Source organism: Colletotrichum lupini, chromosome 7 (genome assembly GCF_023278565.1).
Source record: "Colletotrichum lupini chromosome 7, complete sequence".
Taxonomy (NCBI): domain Eukaryota; kingdom Fungi; phylum Ascomycota; class Sordariomycetes; order Glomerellales; family Glomerellaceae; genus Colletotrichum; species Colletotrichum lupini.
The window spans coordinates 3,759,936-3,774,521 of record NC_064680.1 but is presented as its reverse complement, the minus strand read 5'-3'; the positions used below and the strand labels follow the sequence as shown (position 1 = coordinate 3,774,521).

The window sequence follows — 14,586 nt, the reverse complement described above, 5'->3', positions numbered from 1 at the left end:
CTCACCAAAGCGAACCACAAGCATAATGAGCCGGCATTTTAGGTTAGCTGGCCGCATATCATAGTTGCGTGCTTGGGGACGTAGCATGTTCGTAGGTGAATGACTCGTCTTCATTTCACTAGCAAATAATCATCGGCGATCCCGCATATGCCTCACTCTCATTGGAAACCTAATGCTTGACTGAGGATCAAGATCCAAGTACGGATGACGGGAGGTCTTGGCGTCCCAGAAGCTGAGGCGTTCCGCAGGCTCGGGCGCCATTCAGCCTCTCGCTTCGGATTCTGGAACATTGACTTTGCTTATGGCCGATGCAGATCATATTTGCCATGTTAAACATCGATATTTTAGTTTCGCCGCGTCACCACTTTCTCTGTACGAGCACCAACCTGGCTGGTGCCCGGCGGAGGAGTCCGGAGCCAGGCTTTGGCCACCTCTTGAGCCACATACGGGCGTTCGGGAATCGCCGCCGGCTGGCTGTCTCAACCTGAACCATGATTCTTAGAAACCTTGGTCCAATCGGAGGTTTCATGAAGACAACAGAATGACACTCCCTACTAGTTCCGGGTCACTTTCCTAATTGGGACATCGGTATCCGTACAGGCTCTACTTCTCGTGGACACTCTTACGTATCAGGGTCACTAGATGTTGACAGATAAGTGAGTCTGTCGGCGATAATGAGATGGCTGTCTTGAACTACAACTTAAGGTCTCCGGCAATTGAGAGAAACTACAGATACACATGAATATCATCGTAGCTCCTTATCTCGGATGTTGCAAAAGGCCGGTTGTGTCGTCCTAGCTACTTCACCCATCACAGCGATTCTTTTGGCGCTGCAAATGAAAAACGCTTCTCTCATATGACTTCAGGAGCGCCAGTAATTTCTTTCCATTATTGATGCCCAAGATGGCAGACTCACAGAAGACTATTCTATTTTTTGGTGATCAGACCGATCCGTGGGTCGATGGCATCGACTACATCATGAAGCAGGCTGGCCTGGCGCCATGGCTTCAGGTTTTTATGAGTGATCTGTGCAAGAAGGTCAAATCGGAGCTCAAAAACTTCGAAAGCGTTATCACAGACAGTCTCGGAGACTTTTCAAGCATCTACGAATTGGCTGAGAAATACCGCCACTCAGTCGACGAGACTGGCGTTGCTAATGCAATCCTCATCTATACAATGAGAGCAGCAATGCTCCTCCAGTATGTCCCAAATCCTCAGTGATATTCAAGCACAATATACTGACATAGATTTAACAGATGCATCAGGCGTGAACCCAATCTCTTAGCAAAGTCTGATGACGGGCCCGAGTGGCTAGGCATTTCAGGAGGTCTTATGAGCCTATCACCATTGGCAGCTGCCAAGGACTTTGATACCCTCTACGCCGGCTGTCTTGAGGCAGCTGGTCTCTTGTGTAGGGTCTGCAAATTTTGCTACATCCAGTCAAGAGCTACAGAAGATTGCTCTGGAACATGGGGTTGGGCCGTCCTAGGGATCTCGAACGAGGACCTTCGCTCTGCTCTGGAGCAATTCCAGACGAACCTGGTAAGTTCTAAATCCTCATTGTAAACAAACCTCCTTGAATGGATCTTCTAACTGGCTTGAAAGGGCATTCCAACCGCGAAGAAGGCACAAGTTGGTGTCACTGGAGACCGCTGGGCTAGCATCATCGGTCCACCATCCATCCTGGAGCAATTTCTGAACGAGTGCCCAGCTGTCAGTGGCCTCCCAAGAAACAAGCTTAATATCAGATCCCTTCAACACGCTATTCCAATGACCTCAGCTGACCTAGACTATGTGATTGGGGAGTCTGCTCTTGTCAAAAGTCAACTCGACTCACAACACAGAGTCTGGGGTACCGACGATCCGTCAGCTACATATGAGACGTTTGGCGATTTGCTACGAACCGCGGTTTCGCAATCTGTGTCTCAGCCTCTGGACATCGTAGAGGTCGTTGCCGAAATGAATAAGCATCTTGGATCTTGCCAGCAAGTCGACATCAAAGTCATCGGCACCAGCAGTCACACTTCCTACCTTACAACAGCATTGAAACAACAGGGAAGAACAATCAATGTCCAGCATGAAATAGGCGCCAACCAGAGGAATCAGCAAGATCGACCGTCTGATCGCATAGCAATTGTTGGCATGGCTGGAAGAGGCCCTGGCAGTGATGACCTAGATGAGTTCTGGAACGTTCTCATGACTGGTCAAGATCTCCATCAAGAAATCCCTCCGGATCGGTTTGACCTCGATGAGTTCTTCGCAGCAGAGCATAGCCACGATGGCGTCAAATGCACGACGGCGGCTCGATACGGTTGTTTCATGAAGAAGCCCGGAGAGTTCGATGCTCGGTTCTTCCGCATCTCTCCTAGAGAGGCAATGTTTATGGACCCTGGCCATCGACAATTCCTCATGAGTTCATATGAGGCTCTTGAGACAGCTGGGTATTCTGACGGCAAGACTAGGGATATTGACCCGAATAGAATTGGTGTCTTTTACGGACAAAGCAACGATGACTGGAATGCTATGGCACATCATTTGAAGGGATGTGATGCATATACACTGCAGGGAGCACAGAGAGCATTCGGAGCTGGCCGTCTTGCCTTCCAGATGAACTGGGAGGGACCAACGTATTCTTTAGATTCGGCATGCGCGTCAACTTCATCTTCCATCCATCTCGCCTGCATGAGCTTAATATCAGGCGATATCGACATGGCTGTCTCTGGTGCTGCAAATGTCGTCGGATATCCTCATTCCTGGACGAGTCTCAGCAAATCTGGTATCTTATCCAACACTGGCAATTGCAAGCCATTCCGCGAGGACGCCGATGGCTATTGTCGAGCTGACTTCGTCGGAAGTGTGGTGCTCAAGAGACTTGACGACGCCATCGCCCACAATGACAATATTCTTGCTGTCATTGGGGGCTCAGGGAGAAACCATAGCGGGAATTCTCCGTCCATCACGACCTCGGATGCCGGCGCGCAAGAACGGCTTTACCGCCAGGTCTTGAGGCGATCTGGCGTCCTTCCAGACGAGATATCTTATGTCGAGATGCACGGGACTGGAACCCAGATTGGTGATCCCGCTGAGATAGGTGCGGTGTCCAACGTCTTCAAACGTCGTCGTGGCGATCCTTTGATAGTCGGATCTATCAAGGCCAATATTGGCCACAGCGAAGCCGTAAGACCACCCGAATGTTGCCAATTAGGGATTCTTTGAGCTAATGAGATTTCAAACAGGCTGCTGGAATATCATCGTTGCTCAAGTGTGTCCTGATGTTCCAAAACGATACAATTCCGCCACAAGCAGGCATGCCTCAGAAGCTGAACCCCAAGTTCCCTTCGCTTGAAGACTCCAAGATGTCGATCCTCTCCGAGGCGAGGGATTTCAAGCCTGTGGGAAATAACACGAGACGGGTGATGCTGAACAACTTCGACGCAGCGGGTGGTAACGCTTGTCTGCTTATCGAGGACTATAGACCTACGTGGTCCGTGGACGAGGGCGTGCAAGTACCGTGGTCGAACCACGTCATTGTCACGTCCGCTAAGACGCAAGTATCGCTGCGTTCCAACCAACGCAGGCTTCTTCAATATCTTCAGGCGAATCCCACCGTCCGTATTCAAGACGTTGCTTACACAACTACCGCAAGGCGAACGCATCACTCGCTCAGATCCACATACACCGCATCATCGACATTAGAACTCATTGCCAAATTGAGATCAGACATTGATGCCCAGAATGATGTCACAAAGATCAAGCCTTCCGTTTCCAAGCAGGTTGTCTTCGTTTTCACTGGTCAGGGTTCCCATTATGGCGGCATGGGCAGTGAGCTGTACAAGACAAGTCATGTCTTCCGGGAAGTGGTTGATCACTGCGTCAAAATTTGCGCTGATTATGGCTTCCCATCGTTCTTGGACATCATCACGAAGCGTGCCACTGACACATCCACGAAGATCTCTGCCCAGATCCAGCTTGCCGTCTTGACTTTGGAGATTGCCTTGGCTTCTGTGTGGCGTTCAGAAGCTGGCATTGTGCCGTCCGTTGTTATGGGCCACTCCCTCGGCGAATATGCCGCTCTTCACGTTGCTGGCGTACTCTCTTTGACCGATGTGCTGTATCTGGTCGGGAAACGTGCAGAGTTGCTCAGCGAATTATGCGAGACTGGCGCTTGTGCAAGTAAGTAGACTCGAGCTCGAAGCAGTACGCCGGAAGGATAACTACTAACTCGCTGGCGCCTCTAGTGTTAGCAGTAGCTGCATCCCTTGAGGTCACTCAGGACTATATTGATGCCAGAAAAGACGGAATCTGTTCGATATCTTGCTCTAACAGTCCACGCACCACCGTTGTCGGTGGATTGCAGGATGATGTTGAGCAGCTTGCAGCGGACATGGCAGAATTCCGTCCTAAGTTGCTACCGGTACCATACGCCTTTCATTCCTTCCAAATGGATCCCATTCTGGATCAATTCGTCACTCTCGCTCGAGGAGTAACGTACTCGCCGCCCAGGATCCCAGTTGCTTCTACTCTGCTTGCGAAGATTGTTGATTCCTCCGGAACCTTTGATGCAATCTATATGGGCCAGCAAACTCGTCAGAGAGTGCAGTTCACAGACACTATTGCGGTTGTCAAGGAACATCTAGGTGATGTGGTGTGGGTCGAACATGGTCCAAGCCAAGTCTGCGGTTCCTTTGTACAGGCAACCTTGGGTTCTGCCGTGTCTTCCGGCTCCATCATGTCGACGCTCGACAAGTATGCTGACAATTGGATGTCTATCACAAAATGTCTTGCGAAGCTTTACGATCAAGGTTTAGAGATCGACTGGCTCCGACTATATCGCCCTTACTCAAGTAGCGTCCAGCTGTTGACGCTCCCGACGTACGCGTGGGACTTGCAAGATTTCTGGATCACTTACACCGAGAAGGGCGACGGGGTACGCGGAAGCCTCGCGGCTGATTCCCAGGTCGGCCCGAAGCAAATATCTACCTGTGCGCAGAGCATTGTTGCAGAGAGGTCGACGAGCAGTGAGTCCGAGGCTACTTTCAGGGCCCTCATTGCCGATCCAGGGATGGATGCCCTCATCGAAGGCCATCGGATCCGCGACATGGCAATTTGCCCCGGAAGCGTGTTCTGCGATGCTGCTTCTACTGTTGCCAAGCACGTGTTCGAAGGCATGGGCATGACGCGGGATATGAAGCAGCCTGCGCTGACGATCCGCAATCTCTCACTACGGCGTCCACTGCGCAAGAAGGTTAATGGATCGACTGAGGAACTTGTCACAACTGCGAATGTGAAGAAGCTCACTAATGATCTTGCTACAGTAACTTTTCACTCATCTGAGCAAACTCTGGGCAGCTGCACAGTCTCCATATGCGAGGCGGACTCCATCAAAGCTGGTTGGGAGAAGGTATCATTCTTCATCCAGGCTAGGATGGATGACGTGATCAAGAGCGCCAAGGAGGGACGTGGCCACAGGATCCAGCCAGACATATTCTACGCGCTCTTTTCAAACACAGTCAGGTACTCTCCATCTTTCAAATGCGTCAAGGGAGCATATGTCTCCGATGATTTCCAGGAGGCTGCCGCAGAGATCGTCCTGGGCTCTGATCCTATCGGAACCTGCTTCACCTCGTCACCATATCATGGCGAAAGCCTAGTGCACCTGGCGGGTTTTGTGCTTAACGCCAACCCAAGTCGACCGCGTGCCTCTGATACCACGTTCATGATGGACAATCTTGAGAGCGTTGAGCTACCAGATTTCGGAGCTCTAGTGCCGGGTAAATCATACCTTACTCTCGCCAGAGTCTCACGCAGAACCGAGGACTCTGCAACTTGCGATGTCTGGGTCTTTGACTCTGACTCGTCGGAAATGGTAATGCAATGTTCAGGTTTGCGGTTTCACGAGGTCAGCAACACTGTTCTAGACCGGCTTTTGGGAAAGACAAGAGTATCGGTTGCAGCACCTGACGATTATCAACTTCCGACGAACACGAATGTGGCGGCAGTAAAGGCTCCACAACCTTCCGCCAAGAAGCATGCCTACAGTCGCTCAGACGCCTCAGAGATGACCAAAGTTGAAGAGGGTTTGAGCTCACAGAATGAAGTTTTTGCTTCTATTCTGGAGAGCATCTCAAGAGAGACAGGCACAGACTCGGCGCAACTCACGGATGACACTGCTACGGCAGATGTTGGGGTTGATTCCATCATGGCCATTGAGATTACCGCTGCTGTCAAGAAGCAGACCGGCATCGATCTTCCGGTGTCCACTCTCATCGACTATCCGACGATTGGTGACCTGCGCAAGGCGTTTGGCGATGCAATTGGAACAACCGAGACTATTCACTCCTCGTCATCCTCACAGGCATCGACCTCTCCGCCGTCTGTCAGCGAGGAGGAGATGTCGGATGAAAGTCTGTCTACTAGCTGCCCGACACCCGAGATCCCCTCTCACTGGGTATTGCTCGATCAGAAAGATGTTGAAAAGCCAGTCGTTACTTCAATCTCGATACCGGAGAGTGAATCACTATTGCCAAATAAATCGGTTTCGCCTTCTGTGACGGAGAAGCAGCAAACAATCTCTCCACCACCGAAGGCGCGAGTAATCCTACTTCACGGCCGTTCGAAACCAGATCAGACGCCGTTGTACATGATCGCCGACGGAACTGGTACGATTGCTAGCTACATTCATCTGCCACCCTTCAACACTAAGACGGCAATTTATGGTGTTGACTCGCCTTTCATTCGCTGCCCAGAGCGGATGAACGCCGAGGTTGGCATTGAAGGAGCCGCGAAGTTGATTGTTGATGCCGTGATTGAGTCTCGGCCTCAAGGCGCACTGTACATTGGCGGTTTCTCCGGTGGCGGCATGCTCGGGTATGAGGTCTGCCGTCAATTAGGTGACCTCGGTCGTCAAGTCGATGGCCTACTGATCATTGACATTTGCTCACCACGCACCAAGACCGAAACTAGTCTTGTTAAAGTCCAGCCTGAGATAGGCTGGCAAATGTTCCAAAAGATGGCTGCACAGGACGCATTCTGGAATTCGACGGCCGAATCTGCGCCGATGCAACATCTGCTGGGGATTTTCAAAGCCGTGGCAACCTACCACCCGCAGCCCATGACTTCCCATCAGCGCCCCAAAAAGACGAGCATTGTTTGGGCAGAGAAGGGTATGGGCGGCCGCTGTGAGGGGAAGCCTGAACTGAAGCACGAGATGGTGGGCATGGGATTTCCAGCAGAAGCCTATCCTGGGTTCATGGAGGATCCAGCTTTAGGGGCTCTTGCCTGGGGCTTCCCTGACAAGCGCGGCTCTGAGGGCGCTTTGGGTCCTAATGGGTGGGACAAATACGTGGGAGAAGTTGGACAATGCTTGTCTGTTGATGCAGACCATCTTGAGATGCCGATGCCGGGACATGTGCACCTCATGAGGGAGAAAATTGAAGAGGCTCTCGCCTACTTTCAGGAAAGGAATTAGATAGTATTATTAGAGTTATAGACTTTTTAGTAAGATGTCTTTCAGCTTCTTCATCATTCCCGCTGTCCACGTAAGTCGATCTCAAATTAGGTACCTAACACAAGATTCTGTTCTTGGAGAGGTTTTCGCGCAAAGACTACACAAATCCTACACAAACAAGATCAAAAGATATCTAGAATTGGTCGAAGAGTAGAAGCCTCGCTGTTCCTAATGTTGAAGGTTACATTTTCGAGCCATAACTTGGCTACAAGTACAATGCGCTGCCCTTCGAACCAGCAGGATGTTTCACCTCTCCGAACCGGACTGAATTAGGTAAAAGTGCATCTTCTCCCGCCTCCGCTTCTCCGACTTGACTCAAACAGTGAGGCACACACCACCAAGTTAACACAACTCCATTGGAACACAGCGGTCCTCTTCGCTCTATGTACTAAAGACTCAGTTTTCGACCCGTGGGCGGATGCGCGACCTACCTGATGCTGTTCCAGCACTCAAGCTTACAACACACTGTTTCCGCCCTCATAAGAATACTGTAGCTTATGCCAGCCGTCGCAACATCGTCAGGAGACACTCTCTTCGATTCGGTCAATATGAAATACACTCTCCTGAATCCATCTGTCCAAGAACAAGACTTGGCAGGAAAGTTTGCCATCGTTACGTGAGTTCGAACCTGTAACTTAATAAGCTGGGTGCTCCAGCAAAGATTCGAGGCCACTGAATTTTACCGTAGCTGATCTTATTTAGTGGCGCCTCGAGAGGTCTAGGGCGCGGCATAGCCTTCCACCTCGCTTCCCGGGGCTCAAACGTATTAGCGACATGCTCCAGCGAGACTTCACTCAAGAATGTCGTCTCCTTGCAGGAGGAAATTAGGTTGCTCTACCAAGAGAGAAATCCCCAGAACCATGCGACTCCACGAATTTTCGGTGTGGTTGCACCTCTCACAGAGCCGAGCAAGTGTTGCGACAACATTGTGGCTGCAGTGAAGGAACATTTCAGTGGCGCTGTCAACATCTTGGTACAGAATGCTGCCCTGCAAGAGACCATGCCAATTGAAGCCATTGATGAAGGACATGTGCGCCGCATGCTGACAGGGAATATATCGACCGCTGTTCAACTTATCCAGGCCTTGTTACCGCACTTTGTTCCAGACAGCCGCATCGTCAATATTTCGTCTGAGGGAGCGCGCCAGAGTCAGCCAGCTCCAGTAACATTGCTCTACGGGGCCTGTAAGGCAGCGTTAGAGTCCATGACAAGGGTCTGGGCGGATGCTCTGGGGACGCGGGCTGGCATGGAGAGGACAACCGTTAATTCACTAATTGTCGGAGTCACGAAGACCGGTGATACAGCCAATGGGTTGCCCGAAGGACTACCTGATATCGAACCTGTCCGCCAACTCATAAAGTTTAAGATGGAAGCTTGTAGCGTGGATAGGAGGCTGGGTGAAGTAGATGATGTCGCTGAAATTGTTGGCTGGCTCTGCTGTGAGAAGAGTCGATGGGTGTCCGGGAGCGCCGTATGCGCCAACGGAGGAACGGTCAAAATACTGTGAAAGATTAGATCTTAGCACTGAGGGCACAGCGAACGAATTGCAATTCTATCATTGTCTTTCTGATAGGGAAGCGTCTGGTTACTTTGTGGACATGACATCCGGGAATGTCACTGCGGTCTGGTCTCCTTCTTTGAAACTTGGCTGCTCAACATCTCATCGACATCGGGGGCGAGCGTAGGACTTCGTGGCTATCGTAATTCAATGAGCTCTACGAATAACCAATTCACTTAACCCCCCTCCCCCGGATTAGACCATAGGAACTCAATTAAAACCAGAGCCCCAGATGGCTAGCCATTCAACTCACCAAGCAAGAGGCCTTTACAAAATTCAAGTGGTCCCTGTCAGACTGACATTGAGGCATCTCTTTGGCGAGGGCTGCAGTCTGGAGTTGGGTTTGCACAGGGCTGTACTTGTGGCCTGTGGTTAGAAGTCAAGGGCCATTCTTCCAGCAGCAATCCAATCTGCTGATTGCAATGCAATTACTGCTCAAGTCATATGAAACAGTGCATTCACGCCGGACTCTACGCCGGAGCTGTCTCCGAGACGTCCGATGCCCTCCGAGCTGGTCACAACCACGCGTGCCGAAACTTCCAAATGACTCGGTCGCAGGATTTACACCAGCAAAAGGTATGGGCCAAGATGTGTTGCATCCCTATGGGTGGGCAGAAACAGTATTAGGACCTAAAGCATTGACCTTTACTGCAATGAGGATTGTCGTCAGTAATGCCTCGATGGCGCGAGGTCAACTTTGATCCCCATGATTTACAATCCAGCCACACAACTATCTGCGTCTTAAAGAAATCGTTCTTCGAAGAAATTTGAGAGTCTCCGCAAGATCAACTGCTTTCAGCTCCATTTTGCGAAGGTTCGCGATTTTGGGCGAGAACCAAGTCACCACCAAAACGATGGATAAGATGACAAGGGAAATGAACTTCAACACGCTCCATGCTGTATCAGGGAAAAGAATAAGCGAGTTTACCATGGAACATCTCAAAAACGCATCAATCAGCTCATGGCTTTCAGTCATCGCTCTATCGGTTAGTCAACAAAGACTACGATCTCTCTAATCACATCTTGCACTTCGCTAAGAATAACCCAGTTCACAGCATATTGGCTCCTATTGATAGGATACCGCCTAACCCTACATCCATATGCAAAGTATCCTGGCCCTAGAATTGCTGCAGTCTCCGAATTGTGGTTTGCGTATTACTGGTAACAAACTTCACTCCAAACATTAATTCCGGTGTCTGACAATGCGTGGGCTACGCGGTCGCTGGCCATGGGCAGTTGAGAAGGGGTTTGAAGAGTATGGCGATGTCGTACGAATCGCACCCAATGAGATCGCCATATTTGGGTACAAGCCGATAGTTGGTAAGTTTGTATTCTGTGAACATTTTTGCATCTATCAGACGCTCACAGGATACCCTTCATCCTAGACGTCTTGTTGCCTGGAAAAACGGATGATGCGCAGGCTTTCTTGAAGACCGAAGAGCTTGGAGCTCTTGCAGGAAAGCACAAGGGTTTTGCTGCTGATACAGATCCAAAAATCCATCGTTATGTCAGAAAGGCCATGGAACCAAGCTTCAACATGAATGCGATCAAGCGATGGCAGGAGCCCGTCTTGCATAAGCATTACGACCGATTCATTCGGAAGGTCGATGAGGCTTGCCGAAGGGGTCCTATCAACTTGACGGAGGTAAGCGGCAATACACCAGTGCAGGGGGATGCATTTGAGGTTAGGTCAAACTCAGGCTGACCTTCCAGTGGAATGAGTGGCTAAGCATGGATCTTGCCGGTGACTTGACATTTGGACATGACTACGGCAACATAGAAAAGGGTAAGTTATGGAAATCAAAGATGACAGGCAATTTCTGATCACTGAACAATCGAACTATAATAGGTAAAGCCGGAGAGTTCCTGGAGACATTTTCAAAGTTGAGCTTCTGGGGCACCGTGAACCAGGTCTCTACACGCTTCCCCCTTCTTTACCCGTTCGTGCTGCTTGCCTTAAGTCCTAGCTTAGCGACAGTGGCGCCGAAACTCCAGCGCATCAACAGTAAGTATATCAACGATCGAATCCGCCTCAGAGATTCCCTCGAACACGAAGACTTCATGTCATCTCTTATTAAAGAGGGTAGAGAACCGCCCGAAGTCGACTTTCTTGTTGCACAGAGCATGAACGTGGTCATAGGCAACGCCGAAGCCACTTCCAACATGTTCACGGTGTCAGTACATTTTCTCGGCATACATCAAGACAAACTCGAAAAGCTAAAGATGGATATTCGGGATCGATTCACTTCCTACGAGGACATCAAATCCGACAATGTGCAGAATATTGTATGGCTCAATGCTGTCATCAACGAGGGTCTTCGACTAGCCACTCAGGGCACTTCCGGTTTACCTCGCATCAGCCCTGGCGGTTTCGTTGATGGCCACTACATTCCGAAAGGGGTAACATTAAGACCTTGGCATCCAGTTATGTAGATCAATTTCCGCTGACCCTCATCTGCATTTAGTACCGCGTTCAAACTAGCTTCTGGGCAGTCTTTCACTCGGAGCGTTACTTTGCGAAACCACGAGAATTCCACCCGGAGAGATGGCTTCCGAAAGATCATCCAGATTATGGAAAAGAATTTGAAAATGACAAGCTTTCTGTTTTCCAGCCTTTCAGTATCGGCACCCGAGGCTGCATAGGTCGTAAGACGGGGCTCTTGCAGGCGCAGCTGATGATCTCCAAGATGGTGTGGGCCTTGGACTGGGAGCACGTCAATCAAGGCGAGATGGACTGGGAACGAGATCTAAGAAGATACGCTATGAACCAATTGCCCCAGGTCGTTGTCCGTTTCCAGAAGAGATCTACATAGTTACGAATCGAAGTGTGTTTTTACAAGAGAGTAACAAATCTTGTTGTTGTAATCATCGTAGATATGCTTTCATGCATAAGTACTCATACGTGCCTCCTGGAGTCTAGATTGAGATTCCACTGGAGCTTGCAAAGTTCATTTAAGTCCTTAAAACAGATCGTACGGATAACCACTCACATCATAGCGGTGTGGAGAGAAATTGAGCCAAAGCCTTCCTGAATATTGAATACGTAGCAATTTGAGACAATTTGAACCCAACTTCTCGGCAAAATGTGTCGTCATTCACCTTGCAACTGTTCTAAACAGCCTCTAGGTAGCTCTTCCATGGTGCCATCTCTCATCCTAGCTTCAGGCGGAGGCACGGTCAAACATATCCTCCAGTCTTCTGTATCTATGTGCCCTTCTTCAATACGTCTTATCATTCTTTGTGCTACTGCTTTGCTCTCCTATTCGGCAAGTCGTCGAAGGAAGCGGTGTTTGGCATAGAGACTGGTTATCCATCTTCTATTCAACTTTCCAAAGATGTCTGTTGAGATTGACTATTAGAATCTTCATAAAATCCGGGAAAAGCCTGTTGCTACTCACACATAGGAATGCAGGTGGTGAAAAGCCCGAGGGAGACAGTTCCTAGGACCATAAGGACAGTCCCAGGCCCGGCTTCAGTAGTCCACGTATTGATGAATGTCGAAAAAGAATAAAACAAGAAGTTCTTAAGCATCATCTGTACAATGAAAATCTCGCTGGATCGTTGTGGGAATGTGTCCCTAACACCCTGCCGTTAGCTTGATATTCCCGCAATCTTCCAAGACAAAGATGACGCTCACAAGATATAAAGCCCAGCAGAAGTCGAGGGGACCGAAATACTAAAAGCCATACAGCCTAAGCAGAAAGCCCCGAGGAAGTATCCGTTCGTGGAGGGGTGATCAACCACCCACATGAGCAGGAACCAACCGAGCCCACTCAGGGCGGCACCAAGTATGTTGACAGGGATCCGGAATTCTGCCTCATAGACGCCGCCATTCCATTTCGACATGATCATCGCAGAAAAGTCGCAGAGTGAGCCAGCAGGAATGGCAAACAAACCGCCAATCAGTGCGCCAGCCCAGAAAAAGCCATTTTGCTCAATGTTGAGGTTGTAAGGTGGCATCGACCAGATCTGAGATAGAATGTAGCTGGATGCTACAAAGCAAGCATTGAGAACCGCACTGACGGTCAGAATCCAAAGCACAGCTGGGTTAATGAAGTTGACGAAGAGTTCAGCTAGCAAGCGAATGATGTTCTGATCTGTGTACGTCTGTTGAGACCATGGTGATAGCATTTGCGCCAAAGTCTTCTTTGGGACGATGACCACACCAGTCTCGGCGATGGTGTTCTTGGCTGCTGTGACGTCGATGTCGAGATGCCCTTTGACGGCCGTAGTCTCCGCTTCGCTGTTGGATTGAGAACTTGGAGCTATGTCTTGCTGGGTAACAGCTGGTCGTTTGAACTGCATTTCAGGGAGCAAAGCAACTGTCATGATGAGCCCCGCGAGGTTGAATGGCAGTTCGGCGATGAACAGGACCTTGTAACCAAGGCGCTCTGCCATAACTCCGCTGACGATTGATGTCATCGAAACGGTGCAAGCTGACGAGGCGACCATCATGGCAATCCTCCAGCCGCGCTCATGAAGATAGAATAAATCCCCAATTGCCGCAAGCGCTAAACTCTCCCAAGCGGTAGCACCCAGTCCTTGAATCATACGACCAGCGAATATTGTGTTATACTGGGACCTCTGAGACCCTGCTATACAGACTGCGGTGCCGAGGGTTCCGGCAATGGCGGCGAAGAGAAACTGCGGGCGTTTTCCATACTGCTGTGCAAGGATCGAAACCAAGGGTCTGTGGTAGAGCGCATATTAAAAACAAGGCTTAGGCAAAGGAAAGGCGTTTAGTAGGAACGAGGGACTACGAACCCTATAGCCGCAACAACGAGGAGATGGTAACCAGACAACTCAGCAACTTTTGTGATGCTTACGCCAAGGATGGGGGCAAGGGCAAACGTGGCCGGGCTAAGCATGGGACCAGGAAGCGAAGCGAAGATGATGGTGTTGAAAAAGATAACCCAAAAAGCCGCTTCCTTCTGCCAGTTGGTCCAGAGCTTTCCGCGTCATGTGCGTCAGAGAAATCATGTCCTTTACGTTGAAGGTTTGACTCACCAATGGGTCATTTGGATCGTTCAAGGATGGTTGAGGGACCAAGACCGTGTCAACTCCCTACCCGGATGTCAACATGATGTTTGGGATGATCATGAAGGTTACTCATGGTATTACCATGTAGATCGTTCTTTTGAGAATGCTACTCCGGCTTGGGGCGTCGTGGTCTGAATCACTGGTACTAGATGTTCTGACAAGATGGACGGTCCCCGTAAGAACTGCATCCTTCCCAAGTTTCGCGTCAATAATACCAAGAGGCATGTTTGGATGTGTCTTGTTAATTTGTTGGTGCTCGGCTGAGCTCTACGACATCAGAAGCTTTAGCAATTGATGGCGCCTATTATGTCTTTAATGATGAGCGATATCTCGAAAGGTGGAGATCTCAAACTTTCATCGTGCAAACAGCTTCTTACGGCGTCACGATGATGTCTCATAAACTTCTCAATTTCACACTCCGAGATGATCTGTTGTCACTGAGCGGCCTCCTCCTAGGTCTGAGGTCCGCCGGTTGTATGAA

General features: G+C 49.9%; 4 protein-coding genes across 4 annotated transcripts; 3 read left to right on the top strand and 1 right to left on the bottom strand.

Moving 5' to 3' along the window:
- Positions 1-894: 894 nt before the first annotated feature.
- On the top strand, positions 895-7,468 carry CLUP02_14151 (beta-ketoacyl synthase domain-containing protein; the record flags this gene model as incomplete). Its single annotated transcript, XM_049293083.1, has 5 exons — positions 895-1,199; positions 1,257-1,542; positions 1,606-3,177; positions 3,237-4,173; positions 4,239-7,468. 5 exons carry the CDS (start codon positions 895-897, stop codon positions 7,466-7,468), a joined length of 6,330 nt encoding a protein of 2,109 aa, XP_049150229.1.
- A 587-nt stretch (positions 7,469-8,055) lies between these two features.
- CLUP02_14150 (3-oxoacyl-(acyl-carrier-protein) reductase) lies at positions 8,056-9,014 on the top strand (the record flags this gene model as incomplete). The annotated part of the gene is made up of 2 exons (XM_049293082.1): positions 8,056-8,123; positions 8,210-9,014. 2 exons carry the CDS (start codon positions 8,056-8,058, stop codon positions 9,012-9,014), a joined length of 873 nt encoding a protein of 290 aa, XP_049150228.1.
- Positions 9,015-10,267: 1,253 nt separating this feature from the next.
- On the top strand, positions 10,268-11,878 carry CLUP02_14149 (cytochrome P450; the record flags this gene model as incomplete). The annotated part of the gene is made up of 5 exons (XM_049293081.1): positions 10,268-10,385; positions 10,451-10,710; positions 10,779-10,851; positions 10,915-11,465; positions 11,531-11,878. 5 exons carry the CDS (start codon positions 10,268-10,270, stop codon positions 11,876-11,878), a joined length of 1,350 nt encoding a protein of 449 aa, XP_049150227.1.
- Positions 11,879-12,324: 446 nt separating this feature from the next.
- On the bottom strand, positions 12,325-14,330 carry CLUP02_14148 (uncharacterized protein; the record flags this gene model as incomplete). Its single annotated transcript, XM_049293080.1, has 6 exons — positions 12,325-12,404; positions 12,464-12,642; positions 12,703-13,755; positions 13,830-14,014; positions 14,073-14,129; positions 14,187-14,330. 6 exons carry the CDS (start codon positions 14,328-14,330, stop codon positions 12,325-12,327), a joined length of 1,698 nt encoding a protein of 565 aa, XP_049150226.1.
- Positions 14,331-14,586: the final 256 nt, after the last annotated feature.